This window comes from Clupea harengus, chromosome 20, assembly GCF_900700415.2.
Source record: "Clupea harengus chromosome 20, Ch_v2.0.2, whole genome shotgun sequence".
NCBI lineage: Eukaryota > Metazoa > Chordata > Actinopteri > Clupeiformes > Clupeidae > Clupea > Clupea harengus.
Window position 1 is genome coordinate 5,859,879 of NC_045171.1, and position 19,915 is coordinate 5,879,793.

Sequence of the window (19,915 nt, forward strand, 5' to 3'; positions counted from 1 at the left end):
TGGGGTTTCTCCGTCAATTTCTCCGTCAATCTCCGTCTCCGTAACACTTTAGGCTTTCTTGCAACAGAGAATGCGTTTTTAGAGATCGCAGAGACCATTTTGATGAGACAGACAAATGGCCACTGAGCTGTTTCAGATTGCAGAGAGCACTGGCCAACGCTTGGGTATGTGTCAAAGTATTTGCACATGATACAACACCTGCCTGTATATAGCCTTTAGGGGGTGTTAGCTATGCTAATAACGAGCAGTCAACCACGCGCCTCCAATTTATGATCAAGTTTGGATTCATCATTCAGCACACCAGGGTGAAATTTGGATGGTTAAGAGCGTTTGGTGCATGTGGAGTTAGCGGAGTTGCTGCATGAGGCCCAATGATAATAATAGCATGCATAGGACTTATATTTCTGTAAGGAATTATGATCCTCTGGCTGCCTTTTTGGTAAATGTTTTGATACTTTTACGTTCCAGCTGCCAGGTTCTGTCCGCCATCACTGTCGTGGCCTTCACCAGAAGACAGAGAGGGTAGTGGTTGCCTGCATGCATTAGGATACACCTCAGTTGAACTATGAGGAGAGATTCAGCACCACAGCCTACTTTCTGAAGCGTCACACTGTGCTGCAGTAGAACCTCTCCAAAAGAGCCTGTCAGAGGCTCCGGTCGCTCCTCATCCCTGGCAGTCACCCACGCGTAATATGAGTAACTGACTACGCTCAGCCTCACCTCGGGGTAACTTAGGACCGCTGTTTCTCCGTAATGAGCATGGCAATTAGTGACAAGTACATCAGAGCCCCCTGAATTGGGTTAGCGCACACTCTCGCACACACACACACCCACACACACACACACACACACTCACACACACTCACACAGGCATACGTGTTGTGAGGAAACAAAATAAAACATTTGCCCCCAGAGACGGCGTGCTTCACACGACAGAAAGCACTGTCAGTGCTGCAATAGTGAGTCATCCTTGAAATGGAGGGAAAAGGTGAATAGGAGAATAAATAAAATACTAGAGAAGAACATGAGAATGAACCACTGGTGGCTAAATAGTCCATCTGATTCACAACGCCACATGTGCTGCTGATGGTAATAATAATAGGAATCTTTTTTTTTATTTAGACAGCTAGGCCTGCCACTTAATCATCAAAGAACAATGCAGAGCCACGAAAGTTCAAATCTTTGCTGAGGCGCAAAGAGAAAAGACAGAGGGAAAGAGAGAGAGAGAAAAAAAAGAATAATGGGTGTATTTGAAAAAAAGAAAAAACGACAGGAGTTGTTGCATATTTCATAGATTTTTCCTCTCCTGTCGGCGAAAGCATGGCAGTATGATATGAACTGACACATGAAGTGACATGCTCCTCTGATTTTAGCTACCCCCCGACATTTCTGATCCCACTTTAGACCGTCATCCATCTTGTTGAATCACTGTAATGTTGGAAGGATCAACCCAATCATTTTTCTTTTCTTTCTTATCATCACCTTAGCACTCATATAAAAGCATCGGACAGACGAGGAGAGGGGGGGTGGGGGGTGGGGTGAACATAATGGCATGGAATCTAAAGGGAAGGAACACAAGTGAACCTCACGGATACGTGAATCACACTCGATCTCTGTCAAAACCCAGGGCCAGGTACATCTTGGAATATTTTTAAATCCAAAGATGGCATCCTATACATGACATTTACTTACGTTTGTGGAGAAAGAGCTCATCTTCGAATCTGATATCTGTACCTTTGCCTTTGTAATATCAGCTGACCTACTGTTGTAGTGTATGTCCATTCAAATGCTTTGGATATTCCACAGTACAACCTTCTGAAATCACCTGCAATAAACAGTGGGAGGATAGATGCCTAAGTACCCCTTTCTTTTCCCTATATGTGTGGATCAAGTGGGTCAGAGCAGCTTGCCGCCGCCAAGCTGGTGTAAATCACACGACCCAGCAGAAAGTTTAGGTCAACTAATCAGCAATCCAATAATGCGCGTCCGTCAGACGAGGGAGGGGAGATTTATCGCGCGTCCAGCTAGGAGGACAATAATAGAGCCTCCGAAAGGCCACAGTCTTTAATTTCTAGCCCTGATATTGGCGCTTTTATCCTCTGAAGGGAGAGGTCAACGAGAGCTGGGCCTGTGCGACGCCGACGTCGGCGTTCTGTTGCCAAGAGAGTTGGCTGCGTGGAGGTTAGGCTGCCATTGATCCTCGGGCACAGACCAAGAGGGCCCCCCCGCCCCCCCGCCCCCCCCCCGTTTGAGGAGCGTGACAGCGAGCTACCCGCCTCGGACAGAGGAGTCTCAGAGCGGCGCGGGCTCCGGGGTCAGCCTTATCAGGGCATCTGGAGAAGCGCTCTGCCATCGGCAGCACCAATTACAGCCGCACAACTCCCTCACTGTCGCAGCGAGTCCGCACGGACCAACAGATGAATGCTCGCCATTGTCTGTCATCCTCATTTTAGGGAGGGAGGGAGAAGAGGGGGGGTGGGGGCCCCGATTAGAGCGCCATTGTGTCGACGACAAAGGGAAGTGACTCCATCTGCTTGATATTTAATGGCGGCTATGAAACTTAAGGGCCTAATCGACCTTGTGAGTGATAGCTATGATCAACCCCGTCTGCAGCTCATGTATAAACAAAATGAATGCTCCCAACGAGATCCTTCCTTTAATGATATGTGGGGCAGTTTTTTTCGCCTCGCGTTGCCAGCGGCAATTTGTCTCGGCAAGTAACGCTTCAGTAACCGCGGTTCCTACAGGAGACCCTCGGTCCTGCTCACATAGAACGCGCCCGGGCTCCGGCATTCATTCTGGCATTCCTCCACTCCGAAATGTTCCCGACCTTCATCGTGAGAGCCCCTTCTTCCAACCAACAGCCCTCCCTCCATCACTCCCCCCCCACTACAACCCCAGACCCTCACCGCGCACCCCATGCCTGACGGAGCCACATGCAGATGGGCAGAGGGGAGGCGTGCAGTGCAGGCTTTGCTCTGGCTCCGGGTCGATCCGATTACCCTCCTGCGGTGAGGATAATGGCCTCGCCTAAAGGTGTGGATCTCTAGACGAGGCCATTATCTTCCCCCGAACGCCACGTCACACCCCGCTTCCAAAACTTGGGTCCTGACACGGAGGTTAGCGCGTCACGCTAATGAAGATCGTTTCGGAGCTCAGGAAACAAGGGGGAAAGGATGAATAGTGCCCCCCCACCCGTTTCCATGTCAATGTTAAAAGATGCTAATTAGCCTTTAATCTGTAATCATTTTTGGGAGGGGAGTTTGAGGGGCTGTTGCCAGGAGAGAGAGGAGTTTGGTCTAGTCTGTTGTTGTTGTTTTCTCTCTCTCTTTTTTTTCCTGCAGACCAGCTTTTTGCCAGTTGCTGCTGTGTCTGGGCCCTTCTCCCTTGCTGCGAGGAGTCCAACTGAGATCTGACTGCTGAATTAAAGAGGAACTGCGTGGAGAGAGAGAGAGAGAGAGAGAGAGAGAGGGAGACAGAGAGAGAGAGAGGGGGGGGAGAGAGAGAGAGAAAGGGAGAGAGAGAAAAGGAAGCCTGCAGTAAAACTCCTCTCATTTGCATCTCTAAGTCGTAATAGCTTTAGCAATTAGTGCAAGAATTTGTGTGTGTACGCACAACTGTGTGTATGTGTGTGTGTCTGTGTGTGTATGGGTGTGTGTACGCAGAACTGTGTGTCTGTGTGTGTATGGGTGTGTGTCTGTGTGTGTATGTGTGCTCTGCCCAGGCTTATAAATAGACTAACAACAAAGCATGTTGACCAAAGATCCAAGGAATACAGAAAAGCATTCAGTCCACTCTCTCTCTCTCTATATATATATACTGTATATATGAGTGTTGCCTTCTGTCCCCAATGGATTGATAATGAGCCAGAAGAGAGACAGATTTTGATATAGAAAAGGCTGTGTATATCATGTCATGAAGCCCATTTAAATGTTACAGTGTATCTTTTTTTTTTTTTAAGTCTGAACATTCAACACACAACATCAACAAGCCACTGTGTTAGCTTTCCGCCTGGTTACTCCACTACTGGGACCTCGAACGGGTCCCAGAGGTTGAGCCGAATAGTGGGTCACAACGAGGCTCTTCCCTCTTCTGGAGCAGCTGCCGGCCTTTTGATAGAATGAGGTCAGTGTAGGCACAGAGATCGCCGCTGATGGAGGAGGGAGTAGGCACACTGAGAAGGACAAGGTACAAACTGTTTTATATTGGAACGGCGTAAGACCCTACTCACTCCTACCCCCCTCCCCCCTCCCGCTCTCCCTCACCCCTGCTCTTTTACTTGCATGTCTGTGTCAGAAATAAATCATTTTAATTGTTCTCTGATTCTCCTTTTACCATTCTGCAAAATGATAATTGAAACATTAATAGGACATTAATAGGACGCGTGTCCTGGTAACCTTTGATATAAATCTCATGGTGATGGGGAGAATTCACCCTGACCAACGGGAATCAGAAGTAATTAAACATCAGCAGACGGCTCTCATTTGGAGATGTCGTGCATTCCAGTGCGACGCCCAAAGCAGTTGAGACTGTTGTAACAGTGGCGAGGAGCGAGAAACACACACACACACACACACACACACACACACACACACACACACTCACACACTCACACAGCTTCCACAAGGAGGGGAAGTGAAATGAACTTGTTACACCCGGTGCAGTTTGTTTGCAGTGCTAATGATGAGTGTGAGGAGGGTCGGGGGAAGACTCTTTAAGGCGAGTGTTTTGACCTTAAAGAACTCGGCGCCTGAGGTTGTGCTAGCTAGCGCTGTGCTACAGGAGCCTCAGGGCCCTAAACTCTATTATAGCAACATGAGTCATTCTCTTAGGCTGAGCTACTGTGGACTGACTGAGCGGGGGGGGGGGGGGGGGGAGCGGCGGCAGAGAGAGAGAGAGAGAGAGCAGTCTTCCTAATAGATTAATGGCGAGAACCAACTTTCATGTTTGCTCAACCAGAGGGCAGACGCAATGGCAGATTAATTTGAGGAATAAAAACTGGGGCCCCCTGGCTGATCAGGGTGGGCAGCTGTGTGGCAGCTGTTTACCCTCCCTGCTGGGCCTCTCTCTTCCCCTGCACAGTGTGCTCCTATCAGAGCTGCAATCTCCCACTGGAGCAACACTCTGCTCTAAGGCAACCTGTGGGGGGTGCAGGTGGTGGTGCTGGGGGGGGGGGGGGGGGGGGGGGTAGTACGGGGCAAGTAGTCCACAGAATGAAAATGAAGAAGTGGCAAGGGTCGGGTGTTTTTTTTCTGTTTTGTTTTTGCCTCCTTTTGATCGAACTCCATTGCAGCCGTTAACCGACTTTGCAGCTCTTAAGATCAAAAGCCAAGCAGCAGACATGACCACCCAATCAATCAAGCGAGTCGCGTCGCAAATCAAGACATCAATCATGGCCAGATGTTTAAGATTCTCCGTGTGCTGTCCCTGGAGGTTGGGTCACCTTACCACTTGATTGATCACACGTATCTATTTTTGACTTATTTTGGTATCACATTTCATCGGTGAAGAGGGTCACGCAACGCAATATTTACAATCAAAACACAAATGGCCCTCATTGGGTGAATCTACTAAAGACTAATTCCTAAAGAAAAGTCTAACTCCTTTTCACAGTAAGTCCACAGTGAAGACGCAGTTTTGGCAAAATAACGCCCCTCTTTGTGGCTTTCGCTGTCTCTTCAGTCCCTCTCTCTCTCTCTTTGTTCATGGACTTAGTCAGCCAGAGGATCTAAACCTGTGTCACAGCATCCCAATGTTGCTGGAGCCTGCAGATCCTGCCTGGAATTCTAATGGCAGCTGAGAGACCTGCTGTTGAGGGACTGTTCATTTGCACTTTATCAGAATAGATATAATAGTGACTGCCATGCACATTATCGTGCTATTTCAAAGGACGGGGTTTTCAGCAGATATTCAGATCACATTATAGATTTTAATGAATTATGGCAAGACAAAAGATCATTTAAAATGGATAATTGCAATATGCCGAGCCTGGGTCATGCTCATTAATTTACAACAATGCTGATGTACTCTCTTCTCCCTCTCTTGTCAGTGTGGTTATATTTCATTAGGAAGCATTTGATGGCATATTAAAGTGTGTGATGGAGAGCACCCATGCTCGTATGCTCAGAAACACAAGGAGGCAAGGTGGAGAACATTTAATAGTTTAATAAGCTGCTGTATACATTCAGTGATTATTCCGATTTTCATGTTGCCAGAAGCTGTTGGTGAGACCAGCAAAAACATTCAGCTACACGACCTATTTCAAATGTATGCATTTAATCCTTGTTTTCCCATTTGTTGTTTCCACATTATTTAAAAATAATAATAATTAAAAAAAAGGATATTGCAAAGCAACCGAGAAAACCCGCGAACGGGCACTGATTTTTTTTTGCAATACGGTTCTTAAAAGGCCTTCAGGTCAACTCAAAGTCTCCATCCCATCACGCTCCGTGCCAGTGTTGCTTTGCCTTGCCGTTCACAACATTCGATCACCCGTTTGATTAAAATGCGTTGAGTGGTGGGAACATAGGGTGACACTCGTGGTAAAAGCAAAGCAAGTTTGCATCAAGTCACCACTTCCACCTGGCCTTCTTCTGCCCTACTCCATACTGCTGAGAGTGAGCTAGAAGATGAGGAGGTCAGGATGAAGACGTCCTCAAAACAGTCGCCCAGATATGGATGGAATAGCTTTGCTACCTCAAACAAGAGCAAGCTTTACCCTTCGTGTTACTTAAATATTAAGATTAAACAACGACCTGCTATCGGTAAGGATTCAGTTTTGCCATTATTTTTTGGTTTCTTTTGCTATCTCACTCGAAGCTCATTGAACTGACACACTACTGTTGGTGCTGAAATTGTTTTTTTTTTTTTTGTCTTTTTTTTCTATATTGCCCACACAGAAACTTGATGGCACAAGAACTGACCAATAAGAAACTCTTTACAACAAGGTAGACTGCAATCAACAGTTGCCAGGGGAAACACAGTGAACAAAAATCCAAGTTCAATTGAAAAATCATAATCAATAAAAAGCCAAAAATAATAAAAGGGGAAAAAAAGAAAAGCCAGTTAATTTCAAGTATAACTTACTGATAAAATAACTACACAGCATTAAATATTCTCATTATACATTTTAAATTATTTATAAAATATATTTTGGCATATATCTTTTTTTTCCTTTTGTGTTTGTGTAACAAACGCTACTTTAGCTTTAGTTGAACACCAATGTTTATTTTTTTTAACTCTTGCAACAAAACATTAAAGGGATTGTCACATAACAACAGGTTATTAAAAATGATAAGAGTAAACCCTATACAGAGTTTCACATAGCAAGACGTAGTGACGACCCCTTCTATCCTAGCCCCATAGTCAAAATTCCAAAAAAGTACAAGACCAGAGCACAAGGTTCTAGTAATCTGCGCTCCACCGGCTACAATCAAGAAAGGGCACAGGAGAATTCAAAACAATGAGTCCGTTTTCTTTTTTGTTCTATATATATATATATATGTATATTTCTCCGTTAAGGTTGGAGGGATCTGTCTTCCTCTGTCAGTCCTCACGGGGAAATCAGGCAGCTGATACTGGAAGTTCATTTAGCTCCATCAGTGATAGAAAATAAATACTGTAAAGACCTCACAGTTACTGATACTGGAATGTCTTTAGGGAAAACGCAGGGATAGGGGGGCTGTCTTATCGGCCAAATGAGAAAGTCAGAAAGAGGGGAAAAAAAGGAAATGAGATAGGCGAGGGGAGCGTTTCTTTTTTCTTTTCCCATCTTAACCGAGGAGCGTAGCGGAGCACAATGGCGCTCGTGCTTCTCTGCTGTGGGGGTAAAAATCCAGCAAGTGTGTGTTGCCAGCCCCCCCCCCCCCCCCCCCCCCCCCCCCCCCCAAACCCCCATCTGTTGCGTTCCAACACAAAGTTCTTCAGAACCCAGAAGCGAAGAAGAGTGATTTGGCAGCCGAAGCAAACTGCGTACCAAAAAGGCATTATCAGAAAGTAGTACTTCAAAGTCTTAAAAGGCATGACTGTGCTCAAAGCAGTCAAAAACAGTATCCCCACACAAGTCCTTGCCGAGTCCCTTCCATGGCGGATGTAGAGGTAAGCAGAGGGCAAGGGGCATGTCACACAGTACACGATAAGCCCTCTATCTGTTCACCACCAAGCTGTGATATTTTAAAAAATAACATTAAACGCACAAAAAAAAACATTAAACACAAAAAAAAATAAAAAACACAAGTAGCTACTGCCATTACTAGGAAGCCACGACGACGGCCTTTGAAGCACACACTTTCAGCTCTGCACATCTTCCCATCGTTAGCTCTCTCCCTCTCCCTCTCTCCTTCCCTCTCTCCTTCTCTCGTCACCCTGGTCCATTTGCGTTGCCGCTGTAGGGAATGCTTTGCTGCAGACGTGTGTCCTCTCGTTTACCTCCAGAGTTGTTTATTTCCCCCCCCCTACTCTCTCTTGTGTGCGCACACACACGCTCACACACACACAGACTGTCTCGTGTGCGCTCGTGTGTGTGTGTGTGTGTGGCAGCGGCGGCGGTGGTGAGGGAGAGAGGACGGGAGCACTATCCATGGAGGAGAAGAAGGAGGTCTGGGGGAGCAGCTCTGAAGGGTTAGAGCACGATGTCCTTCAGGCGCTTGCTGCCGGGGGATTCCTTGTCGCGGGCGTCCTGCAGGACGTTGATCTCCCGCATGGCCGGCTCACTGTCCTTGCCCTCGGGCTGCCGCAGCAGGCTGTGGTTGGCGATGCGCTCGGCGTCGCGGCACTTCAGCGTGCTGTAGCCGGACGGCGGCATGGGCTGCGACTGCGGCTGCGCCTTGGCCACCGGGCTCTTCAGGTGCACGGGGGACGTGATGGGGCTGACGTTCTCGCGCCCGTTGCCGGCCTCGCGCACGGGGCCCGCCGCGCAGCCGTTGGCCTTGGGGCTGCACACCAGCTGGTCGCACCCTGCCCCTCGCTTGCCCTTCAGCTCGGCCCTGTCCGCCTCGTCCGAGCCGTCCTTCCCGAAGGTGGCAAAAGTCCTTTTGGCCGTGCCGCAGGTCTCGTAGTGGGGCACCTCCATGGTGGGCGCCTCGATGGCGATGACGTTGCGCCCGTGCTCGGGGGACTTGACGCGGGCCGGAACCCGAGGCATCCAGCAGCGGTCCGAGTGGCCGAGGATGCGGCATTCATCCTGGCAGTGGAAGCCTTCAGAAGGGTCTGCGGATAGAGAGAGAGAGAGAGAGGGCAGGGGGGGGGAGGGGAGAAGAAAAAAGAGGGAGCTGTTAAATTTGCCTCTTTAAACTGGCCCAATTCCCCAGCTTAGACTCATTTGCGCTCTCTTTTCATGGGTTTCACCATGGTTTGTCATGGCGCTTTCATCTCCTGCGTACATGTCAGTGCTGTACGCGGGGGTAAAAGAGCCAAAGACTGTGGCAACATGAACAGCCTTGCTTTATCCCCCACACACTACTTCTACCCCCACCCCCCCCGCCCCAAACTTCCATTTTCTACTTTCATGTGTGATGCTCCTCACAGCCTCCTCACAGCCTCTCTCTGGCTCCTTTAGACTTATTACTTTGACTTCACACGGAGGCAGAGGTCGGAAGAACTTCTGTAACAGCAATTTAAAGGGGGGGCAGTTCGAATCAAAAGTCCATTCCAAGCTCATGCATACTTGGTTTTTATAGTCGGGTTGAGATGAAGGGCTAGTTTAAACAGAGCCGTCAGCTAGGCGACAGGCAGAAACACTAGAGAAGCCCTTGTGTGGTCGACGGTTTCGTCAAACTCTGACTGTTATAAATGTAATAATATTTATAGCTTTAGTTAGGGGGGAAAATATATGTTTGAGCCTTTATTATTGGTGTGAAACGCTTTGTTGTGTTGGGGGGGGTGGGGTGTCTTTCAAGATGATTTTGTTTTGAATCTCCACACAAAAGCTGATCTTTCCCTTTCTCTCTCACCTTCGCTCAAGATGAGGAGGCTCTTTTTTTCCGTTTTGCTGCTTTCTAATTTTCAAAAGGATTTTTTTTTCTCGATTTGTTTCCCACCAGCCAGCTAGAGTTGCTCTTTCAAGCCGCCACTTTTGAATCCATACATATTTTATCATTGGCCATCTGGACAGATAACTCACCAAGGGCACTCAGGATGCACAAATGCTTCCCCAAATAATCAACAAACAGCGTTGGCTTAGCCTCTCCGAGAGCAGACCTCACTCAACAAAACACATGCCGACTTCTTACCAACATATTGCACAGATATGGAAGCCCACATGGCTGAATTGTTTCAAGACAAAGGCAAGCCTGTAATTATGATACCCTAGGACAAATGGCCTAGATTATCTGAGACCACAATACAGGGATGGGTGTTTACCACTGTGGCCTATGCAGTATAAGAAGAACATTTTTCTAGAACATTCTACCTGACCCTGCGGACAGGTCCATGGTGCTGTCATGACGTGACGGACGTCGAAGGTGACCAGACAAGTCAGTGATGAGGATTTCCATTGACTACCTCCGCCTGCTTTCGAGTTTGCGTCCAGCAACCAGCATCCCCAAGGCCTGACAGATTGGCCAATTAAAAATCACTAATTATCTGTTTTCCCCCCTTTTACCTCTCTGAACCTCGAGAGGGCACCTCGGCTTTGGGCTCCCGATCGATATTTAAAGATTGGAAGCGCGCATTCCCGTGACGGCCCTGCCCGAGCTGTCTTCTTTAAAGCGTGATCGGGGAAGATTGACGGATGGGCGGTTGAAGTTGACGCGGTGGGTAGGGTGAGGGGTGGGGGACGTGTAAGGGTGGGTGAGGGAGGGAGGCTATTTCAGCTCCACTCTGGCAGATGCGAGGGCGTGAGAGCCTTGCTCACAGCCATGGGGAGGCAGTTGCAGCATCAGCAGCAGCAGCAGCAGCAGCAGCATTGGGTGACGATAGCCCATGCTTGACAGACATCAACTTCACATCATGGGAAGCTTCATCTTGAAGAAATGTGGCAAAAGCTATTCCTGTGGGCTCTCAATGTGTGGTTTGCGTGGTGCATGTGAGAATAGGGGAGATGAGGGATTAAACCACACACATACACATACACACACACACACATACATACACACACACATACACACACACACACATACACACACATACACATACACACACACACACATACACACACACACACACACACACACACATACACACACACACACACACACATACACACACACATACACACACATACACATACACACACACACACACACACACACACACACATACACATACACACACACACACACACACATACACACACACACACATACACACACACACACATACACACATACACACACACATACACATACATACACACACACACACACACACACACACACACACACACATAACTGATGGAACATTTTCCTTCACATGTACCAGTGAGAATGGAGAAAAATGGAATGGAAAATAAAGCTCCGGATCGACTGCGGTGGCTGAAGTGGCTAAAATTTAGCCCGTAATTACCAGCCCTCAGAGCACACACAAGTCCCCATCTTGAAAGGGCTTTTCATCACCAAAAGTCAATGTTATCACCATGGCAACAAGAGTGAGCCTTACCATTGTCCCTAACATGGCAGAGGCTGGCTAGCGCACCTGCTATAGCGCCGTTAGCTCTCTGAGAATTCCCATATCAAAACGAGCAACCAGCCTCCACTCCCCCACAACACCCACCACTCCTCGTTTCCAACCCCCGGCTATGCTCACACACTTACAGTGGAGGATGAATCTGCATCCTGGGCACCAATAATGCAGCACTAAACAAATTCAAATCATATTTTTTCTTCAAGTGCCGGGAATGGTCTGAATACAGACAGACATTTACAAAACTCTCTCTCTCTCTCCCGTCATACAGAGGGACACGCACATACACTGAATATGCTTTTTTTTTCTTTTCTTTTTTCCCCCCTCTTCTTTCAGGGTCCCCTGGGGAGCTATTCTATCGTAAATTGCATCGTTTTGAAAAGCAGGACGCCATCAGCAGTGCGGTTCTCACTTCCTGCCAGGGCACCATCCACATAGCCCACAGATGTTTCACTCAAAGGTCCCCAGCAACTATACAACAAATTGTAATGAATGAAAAAAAAAGAGGAAAAAAAAAGAAAAGAAAGCCAACCACCGAACGGGAAGAAAAAAAAAATATGAGGACAAAAAAAAAACTCTTTTCCGTCTTTTTCCGGGGAAGTGTGAAAAAGCCCGGCGGCTGACATTCAGTGCTGCCGATTTGATGTTATTTTTCCTTTTTTTCTAATGATCCAACCAGAAAGCAGGGTCTAGTGACGGCTCCCCCGCTGCGAATGACTGCTCAAAGTCATCAGGAAAATAAGCTTGCCAATCAGTTCCGGGAAAAGACTTAAAATACAGCACTGAGCAGTTTTATCAGTGGGAACATTTCCTATCTCGGATTTAATACCTATTAATTACGCAGCACTACATCAGCAGGTGGTGGTGGTGGTGACTGCCTAGCTTTTTCCCCCTACTGCTCCAGATTCAGAAACTGAAGTAAAGTTTAATGGTGTAAAAAGAAACGGGAGCATCCCACAGTCCCTGGGTCCTGCTGACAAATCGGAAATGTTTTTTTTTTTCTTTTTTTCTTTTTTAATTCGGAATTTGCCAGGATGAAAGAATGGAGAGACGTTGGGGAGCATTTTAAATATGTATGCCCAGATAGACGCGCCTTTGCATTGCTTCCGCGGTGCCAAGGAATAATAAATATTGCCACTTCAAATGCAGGAGCCGAATCCTCCTGACAGCTCTCGCCATGTTCTTTGCTTGTAGTTACCTGGAATAACACCGCATGGAGTTCTGCCCCGGAGGGCTGGGAATTCACCTGCTTCCCTTCACTCTCCATTTCCTGCTCATGTGCAGGTTGCAGGTTTTGTATAAAGCGCGCCAGAGTGAGGCACACTTCACCAACACAATCAAAGCAAACGGAAAAGTCACAAGGTTATGGGGGGAAGGCGGGAGGGAGGTGAGGGAAACGGAAATGATACAGGCTTTCAGGAAAGACTGACATCGATACACACATCCTCATTGCATTGTGTGGCCTCTTGAACCGCCACACAGCTGTGTACACCTGTAGATGTTGTTTGTTGTCCTAAATGGGTCTAAATGGAACAAATCATTGAAAGGCTGGACCTACAACCCTCCTCCCCCCCCCCTCTCCAAAACAGTGAAAAGGAATAGCTTTTCATTCAAAGGGAAACAAGATGATTCCAAAACTCTCTGAGCGTTTGCCAGTCTTTTCATCCCATTTGGCAGCCGACGTGCTCCTGCTTGGAAAACAGACTATGTTTTGCCTCCAAAAAAGACAAAGACAAACCTCCAGGTTCACCATGGTGATGTAATCCTGTAGAGCGAAGGCAGTGTAGTCTTATGCTGGTTAACAGACGAGCTCGCTCTCTAAGAGAGACTGGGAAGAGCCTTTCATGTGGATTCGTGGACAGAGTCCTAAAATGCCGCAGTACCACAGCGTGGCTGATTTGACAAGCTTTCACGAGGCTCTGAAATCATTGGGGCCTTGCAGTTGTTGATAAGTGCTTACAAATCTGTGCTTAAAAATAAAAAATGTCAGCTTTACATAATATGAATTATGCTGTTACACTGCTCAACATCCATAAACTGGGCAGCCGCGCTTTCACCCTGCATGCATAGCTGTGCTTACACTTTGACCTGAACCTTGTATAGCAATTATAGCTATTGCAAATGCATTTGAATGAGAGCAGGCACATGCTAACGCATGAATTCCACTCATATCTGCAGCTACTGTTCAGGAAAAAGAAAAGCTTTTAAGGATCACCTCGTTTTCTAATTATATCTCGCTGTTGCAGACCGGCAAACATAACAGTGAGAGTGAGGCATACTGTAAATTGTTCAATGAAGCCCAAACATTTGATTTTGTTCAGCAACAAACAGCATTAGTATTGTCATCATTTCTCTTGCTTCTGGGCTGGTTGTGTCTGGGTTTTTTTTTTCTTTTTTTTGGTAACTCTCCACCAAATGGAATCCAATTGATGAAATGATACTGGAGTCAACCACTGGGAAAAAGATTAGGACCGAGGAGGGGGAGAGGCAAGCACCACAGCCGGCACTCTCTGCTCCGTTCTTTTCAGCGAGCGGCGTGAGGATGGGTTGGAACAAGCAATGAATGAGTGAGGGGTGGATGGAACATTAATCCCTTTGACCCTTTTAAGGACAGACTGCAGAAGGTCAGTCTCGAGAGATGGATTCCGCTGCCACTGAAAAGCCAGCTTTTGGTACCCAGCCTCGGTTTAGAAATGGAGGCACATTGCTTGTAAACTTCGAGGACGTTGTATTTTTGCTTATATCTTCCCGTGTATGGTATTGTTCTTGTCTTCTCAGACCTGCTCTCCAGTGTACTAAGATCACCTTTAAAAAAGGGGGGAAACAAATAAGGAACAACCTCGACGAGTCGAATGCAACATCTAAAGGTCCCCTGGAAGGTCTCGACGGTCTTTCTATCCCCCTTCCATCCAGACAAACGGGTCAGCACACAAGCCCGGTGTCGCTCCCCTAACACCGGCGGCAGCTGCAGCCCTCCGCCGGCAGAGCTGGCCCCGGCTTCCTCCACAGCTGCCCACGAGGGAGAGCCCAAGTGCTGCTGTCATCCCGAGCAGGCGAGCCCCGGCCTCTCCCTCATAAATCAGCCCGGAGCCCTGAGCCCCGCGGGAGGAGCGCAAGATGGAGTGTGATGGGCTTGTTTTTACAAACAGTAGAGGGGCACCCTAGTAGAGCCACACGGCCCACTGCTCGGCATGCAGTGCAGGGAGCAGCCCTTTCCCCTTCCCCTCCTCTCCTCTCCTCTCCTTTCCCCTTCCCCTCCTCTCCTTTCCTTCTCTGCTCCTCCAGCTCTGTTTCCCTCCTTTCCTCATCCCATTCCTTCCTTCCTTCCTTCCTTCCTTCCTTTCTTCCCACACTCTTTCTTTCCACCCTTCAGCGACCATATTTCCCTTCTGTCTTTCATTCATTCAAATCTGTCTTTTCTACTCACTGTTTCCTCCGTAAAAAGCAGTCATTTTTTAGAGACGGAAGAAGCTTTTTTTGGGTGAGTGAACCTCCAAGGCCCCCCCCCCCCCCCCCCCGCCAACCCCCGGCTCCCCCCCTCAACCCCCCCCCCCCTCCTCTCCTCCATGTGCTCCCGATATTAATTATTGAGGAAATGACTCTCGTCGCGTGGCCTTGTTAGGGCTGTCGTTTGGTTGGCAAGTCAGGGGAGCTCTGGCAGAGCCGCTTCCATTTCTTAGCATTAGTACCAGTCAATTTATCAGGATGTGATTCACAATCTAGTCCCGCCGAGTGGCGGTGAGTGTGTCTGACAGTTAAGTCACTTCGGTAAAAGCTGCGTGGTGATTCCTCGCCGCTCGACGCTAGCTGACGGCCCAAGTTAGTTCGGGGGCCAGCAACCTGCCGTCCTAATTTTTCTTCTCCTCTTTCAGCGACGTTGCTTTCATAAATTACTTTAAAAGGCAATAGTAAATCATTGCCAAGTGTGGCGTATGTTACCCCTACAACCCCCCTTACCCCACCCTTCCTCTTGCCCTGACTGCCTAGCAGTCTCCGCTCCTGCACGCTTCTCGTGGCAGGAGCTGGGGCTAAAGAATGAATCCCTAAACTGGTGTTGACAAACAATGCAGTAGCTTTTAAATTGGTACAAACAGCATCTGTTTAACAGCTGTGTAACAGCACAGAGGGAGGGGGAAAAAAACAAACGCCTCGGCGATGCTGTTTTATAAATCACTTTGTCATCGTGGCGAGCGCTGTTTTTCAGAGGGAGGATGTGCAGGCCAGTGGATGGCTTGATGCTCTGATAATGAGCGTGGCTCACAGTTATGATGACATGCGCTGGTGTGTGTGTGTGTGTGTGTGCGGCCGTCCAAGCCCTGGTACTAATTCTATTTCTCAGCACGACACCTCTTCACACTCCATCATGACTTGGCAGCTTATGTCTCGGGTCGCTTTTTTTAAGTACGCGTGGCAACAGGGCAAACACAAGCTTGTTTTCAATATTGCACTTTTGGGACGTTAACAACACAACCAATAAAAGCGCATATAAAAAATAGACATGATTTAGAAGGCAACCACTGGCAGGTGATCATTAATCAGTAAATTAGCAATCGATAATCGATGGGCTAGCGGTCATGCTGCACAGTCTGGGCTGTAGTGTATCCACTCAAAAATGCCATAAAAGGGGGCCAAACCACTGTCACGCCTCACAACCACCTTTAGGGTACTGGGCCGTGGAGAAGCACTGGGCTCTTCCTGAGGAGACAGTGCATAACGCAGCACTCCACTGCCACCATGTAGCAGCACACTAGCCAGCTAGCGCAGCACGGCTCTCCAGATACCCCTATCTCAGCCTTGCACAGTGCTCGAGCAGTAGGGCGATTCCACAGGGTCAGACCAACCTCTAAGAGGCCTTGGCGAGGAAAGGAGGAGTATTGAGAGGAAGAAAAAAGAAGGGGAATGGGGAAAAAGGCATAAACAGGATTTAGTCCTCTGTCCTTCATGGGTCTGAGGAAACGCAGACCCACTCATTAGTCGAGGGAGAGGAGAGCACAGAGGAAGCTATTGTCATGGCACTCCAGGCCCCAAGTAGCTTTCTAATGGCAGACCTCAAATTAACCTGACAAAGCCCACATCCACAGCGGCCACATACATTGGCATGCACACACACACATACACACACACACACACATAAAGCTCTCCAGCCTATCCGGGCACTGTGACTGCATGTTTTTTTATTTATTTATTTTTCCCCTTTCCCCTGCTTTCCTGTGTGATTCCTTGTTGAGGACATCTTTAAATACACTGTAACAAATACTGTGCGTTTTCTGTGTTTAAGCTTGACCGAGCTATCTCGCTAATTTGCTCGCTAAAACCCTTGAGCCTGAGAGGACCGAGAGGGACGAAGCAGACAGTAAATTACATTGCGAGGGGACGAGCTGGGCTTTGGGGGGTGGTTGCATGGGGGAAGGGGTAGAGAGGCGCAGGGGTAGTTGGGGGGTAGGGACTGTTGGCTGGAGGACGCGCTCATTGGCTGCAGAGGATGAAATGATCTGTGAGAAGCACATTCACTGAAGTCACTGAACCCTGCTAAAATTTCCAGGCAACAGCCTTAGCCATGGCAAGCCTATGAGATCTTTCTCTATTAAGGATTTATATGCTATTTGTAAGAAAAAAAGATCAAACAGCATGCAACCCAAGGAATTCAAGTGTTTTTCAGGGCAGTGATGGCAAAAAAAATAGATATGCGGGTTTGCTTCATGTAGGACTTGTTTTTATTTTTGCCTGTCAACCGGCTGCCTAAAATCTTGCTAGACTATGGCATGCTTCTCTGTGCAGTCTTTAGTTGAAAACAAATATTTGTAAACAATGTAAAAACTGTGGGGTTAGATTTCTGATAGCTCATTAGAGAGAATTGACTCTGTATTACTGTATTCCCCGTTACAGACAGTAGCTATGCTCTTTGTGTCTTATGTTGTGTCTGTCAAAATAACAGCCTGATACTCCACACATATACCTGTCATCATCCATTACAGGCCTCTACAACACTCTTATTGTGATACATTTACACTGTGTGTGTGTGTGAGTGTGTGTGTGTGTGTGTGTGTGTGTGTGTGTGTGTCTTTTCCCCTGCTCTGGTTTTCCAAGGCGCTTGTGGCATTCTGCCGCAACGAAACCAATGCCCAAGTGCCTGTCTGCTGAAGACTGACACAAAAAACCCCACCTGGACACACTGCAACCTGAGCTCAACAAATCAATGTGTCTTCCTTCAACAGCTGGGGCCCCAAAGGCTGGAGCGGAATACTAACGTCTCCAGACTTCCTCTCCCAGCGCGCGGCAGCGAGCACCGAGCACCTTACATAATTAATGTGATGTGCCTTCTCATTCAGGGATGTTCATTCTGTGTCAGCCTCAGCTTTTGTGTTCTGTATTCTGTTTTATCTCGGTGCAGGATCCTGTGCATTCCTCCAATAGACCCCCCCCGCCTCCGCTACCCACCCCACCCCACACACACACACACACACACCACTACCACTGTCATTCCCTCTAAAACACCCCCAACACACACACACACACACACACACACACATTTAATTTTATCCTCCTACTGTAGTTTGCACGGTTTCCGCTGTTCTTTTTCACGTCCCCTTTCACTGCAACTTAAGGCAACACATGGAAGTAGGTCGACGACGGGTGGAAGAAGCATCACGAAGCTGGTTTGCTTCTGCATAGCTTTACTTAAAACGATCGACTGTTGTCCCAATAGAGGGTGACAGTCGTGTGTGTGTGTGTGTGTGTGTGTGTGTGTGTGTGTGTGTGTGTTGGAGAGAGGGTTTGAATGCGGTGGCTTGCTCTGTCAGACGTCAGGGCCCACGCTTCTCTATCTCTGACCAGCGCAGTGCGGCGAGCTGATCCCCCGGAAGAGAGCCGGCTCAGGCTTCAGCGAGGCGCAGTGAACATGACGGACAGGCCTCCTGCTGGGGCAACAGAACCAGCGGTGCTCCTACAACCGCCCGGTGTCAAACCCAGAAGATGGAGTAGAGAAAAAAGTTGGCCGGGGAAGATACGGAAAAGTGGTGGGTTTCCGTGCCTGTGTGTGTGTCTCTCTCTGTCTCTCTCTATGTGTGTGTGTGTGTGTGTGTGTGTGTGTGTTTGGGTGGATGGGTGTGAGTGGGTGGATTAAGAAGGGGTTGAGAGGGAGGGGTGAGAGTTTCTTCTCAACAGGCAACAAAGTTTGGCATCTCCAGACACCAGGGCTCTCTCTCTCTCTCTCTGCCTCTCGATTTTTCACACTCGAAAAAAAAGCCTCCCAACGACACTCAGTTCAACCAGATGAAGACAAACATCGTGCGATTGTTACGCAACTTCCCAGCGGCTTGAGAGGGAGCGGGCGTCTCAGTAAAGCGTAGAACATGAGGGCTGGTAATTGGATTCTCTGTGTCTGGTGCCCACTGTTGGTGGCATGCTGATCTGTGACATTAAATGCCCTTATATGTGACAGGGCAAGCGCGGCAGAGCCGAGCGAAAGTGACGGGTCTCCTGCGCTCAGCGTTCGTCCTGACCTTACGCGCACAACCCCCCCCCCCCCCCCCCCCCTCGTCACATATCTGCCACATGTGTGGTACGGATTCCTCCCAGGGATGATATTTTTGGCCGTGTAGATCTTAAACAACTCAGCATTCGATAAACACAAAGTGTCAGACTGGAGAGCCTCACTACGCCCACTGCATTTCAAGTAAGGACTGTGTGTGTGTGTGTGTGTGTGTGTGTGTGTGTGTGTGTGTCTATAGCGGTGTGTGCACATGTGTAATTTGGGTGGGAGGGGGTGGTCTGTATCAGCCATCTTCAAAGAGCTGGCACAATATCTGAGAAGGGCAAGACATGTCCTTAAGGAAGTCGACGTCACATGAGCTAATCATCTCCTGTGGCAGGATATTAAATTAGACGTCTGTTCCGAGCGAGCGAGGCGCACTGGGTTCAGCTGGAGATTTATTAAGTTTCTCTTTGTTTTAGGCCCCATTGTCGTGCTAATACGAGTGCTCCTCTCTGGAGCTTTTCATTATTGCCATGATCGTCGAGCCTGATAAGAGCACTGATGAAAGAAGAAAGACGGGGGCCCCTCTCTCCGCATACCCTTCCGTGACCCCTGAGGGGGTTGGGAGGCGCGGTGCTTTTGGGGGGTGGGGTGGGTTCTTGGCTATGTGGATCTCAAAGGCCACGGCAGTGCCGCTCCCCTCCCTCCCTCCCCCCTCTGTCCCTGCATCCTGCTCCTCCACCCCACCGTCTTTGGAGCGACCCGCGGTTCACTTTAATGGATGGTGCATGAGGAGCGGAACATCATTAAAAAGCCCATTTT

General features: G+C 48.3%; 1 protein-coding gene across 4 annotated transcripts in view; it reads right to left on the reverse strand.

The window, feature by feature from the left end:
- Nucleotides 1–7,873: 7,873 nt before the first annotated feature.
- pcdh19 (protocadherin 19) overlaps nt 7,874–19,915 on the reverse strand; it is a 54,983-nt gene continuing 42,941 nt past the window's right edge. For all 4 annotated transcript variants that reach the window (XM_031587023.2, XM_012840681.3, XM_031587022.2 and 1 more), the window contains exon 5: nt 7,874–9,207. In XM_031587023.2, the coding sequence (XP_031442883.1) occupies nt 8,621–9,207 (587 nt within the window). In that variant the 3' untranslated portion in view covers nt 7,874–8,620. The remainder of the gene's footprint in view (nt 9,208–19,915) is intronic.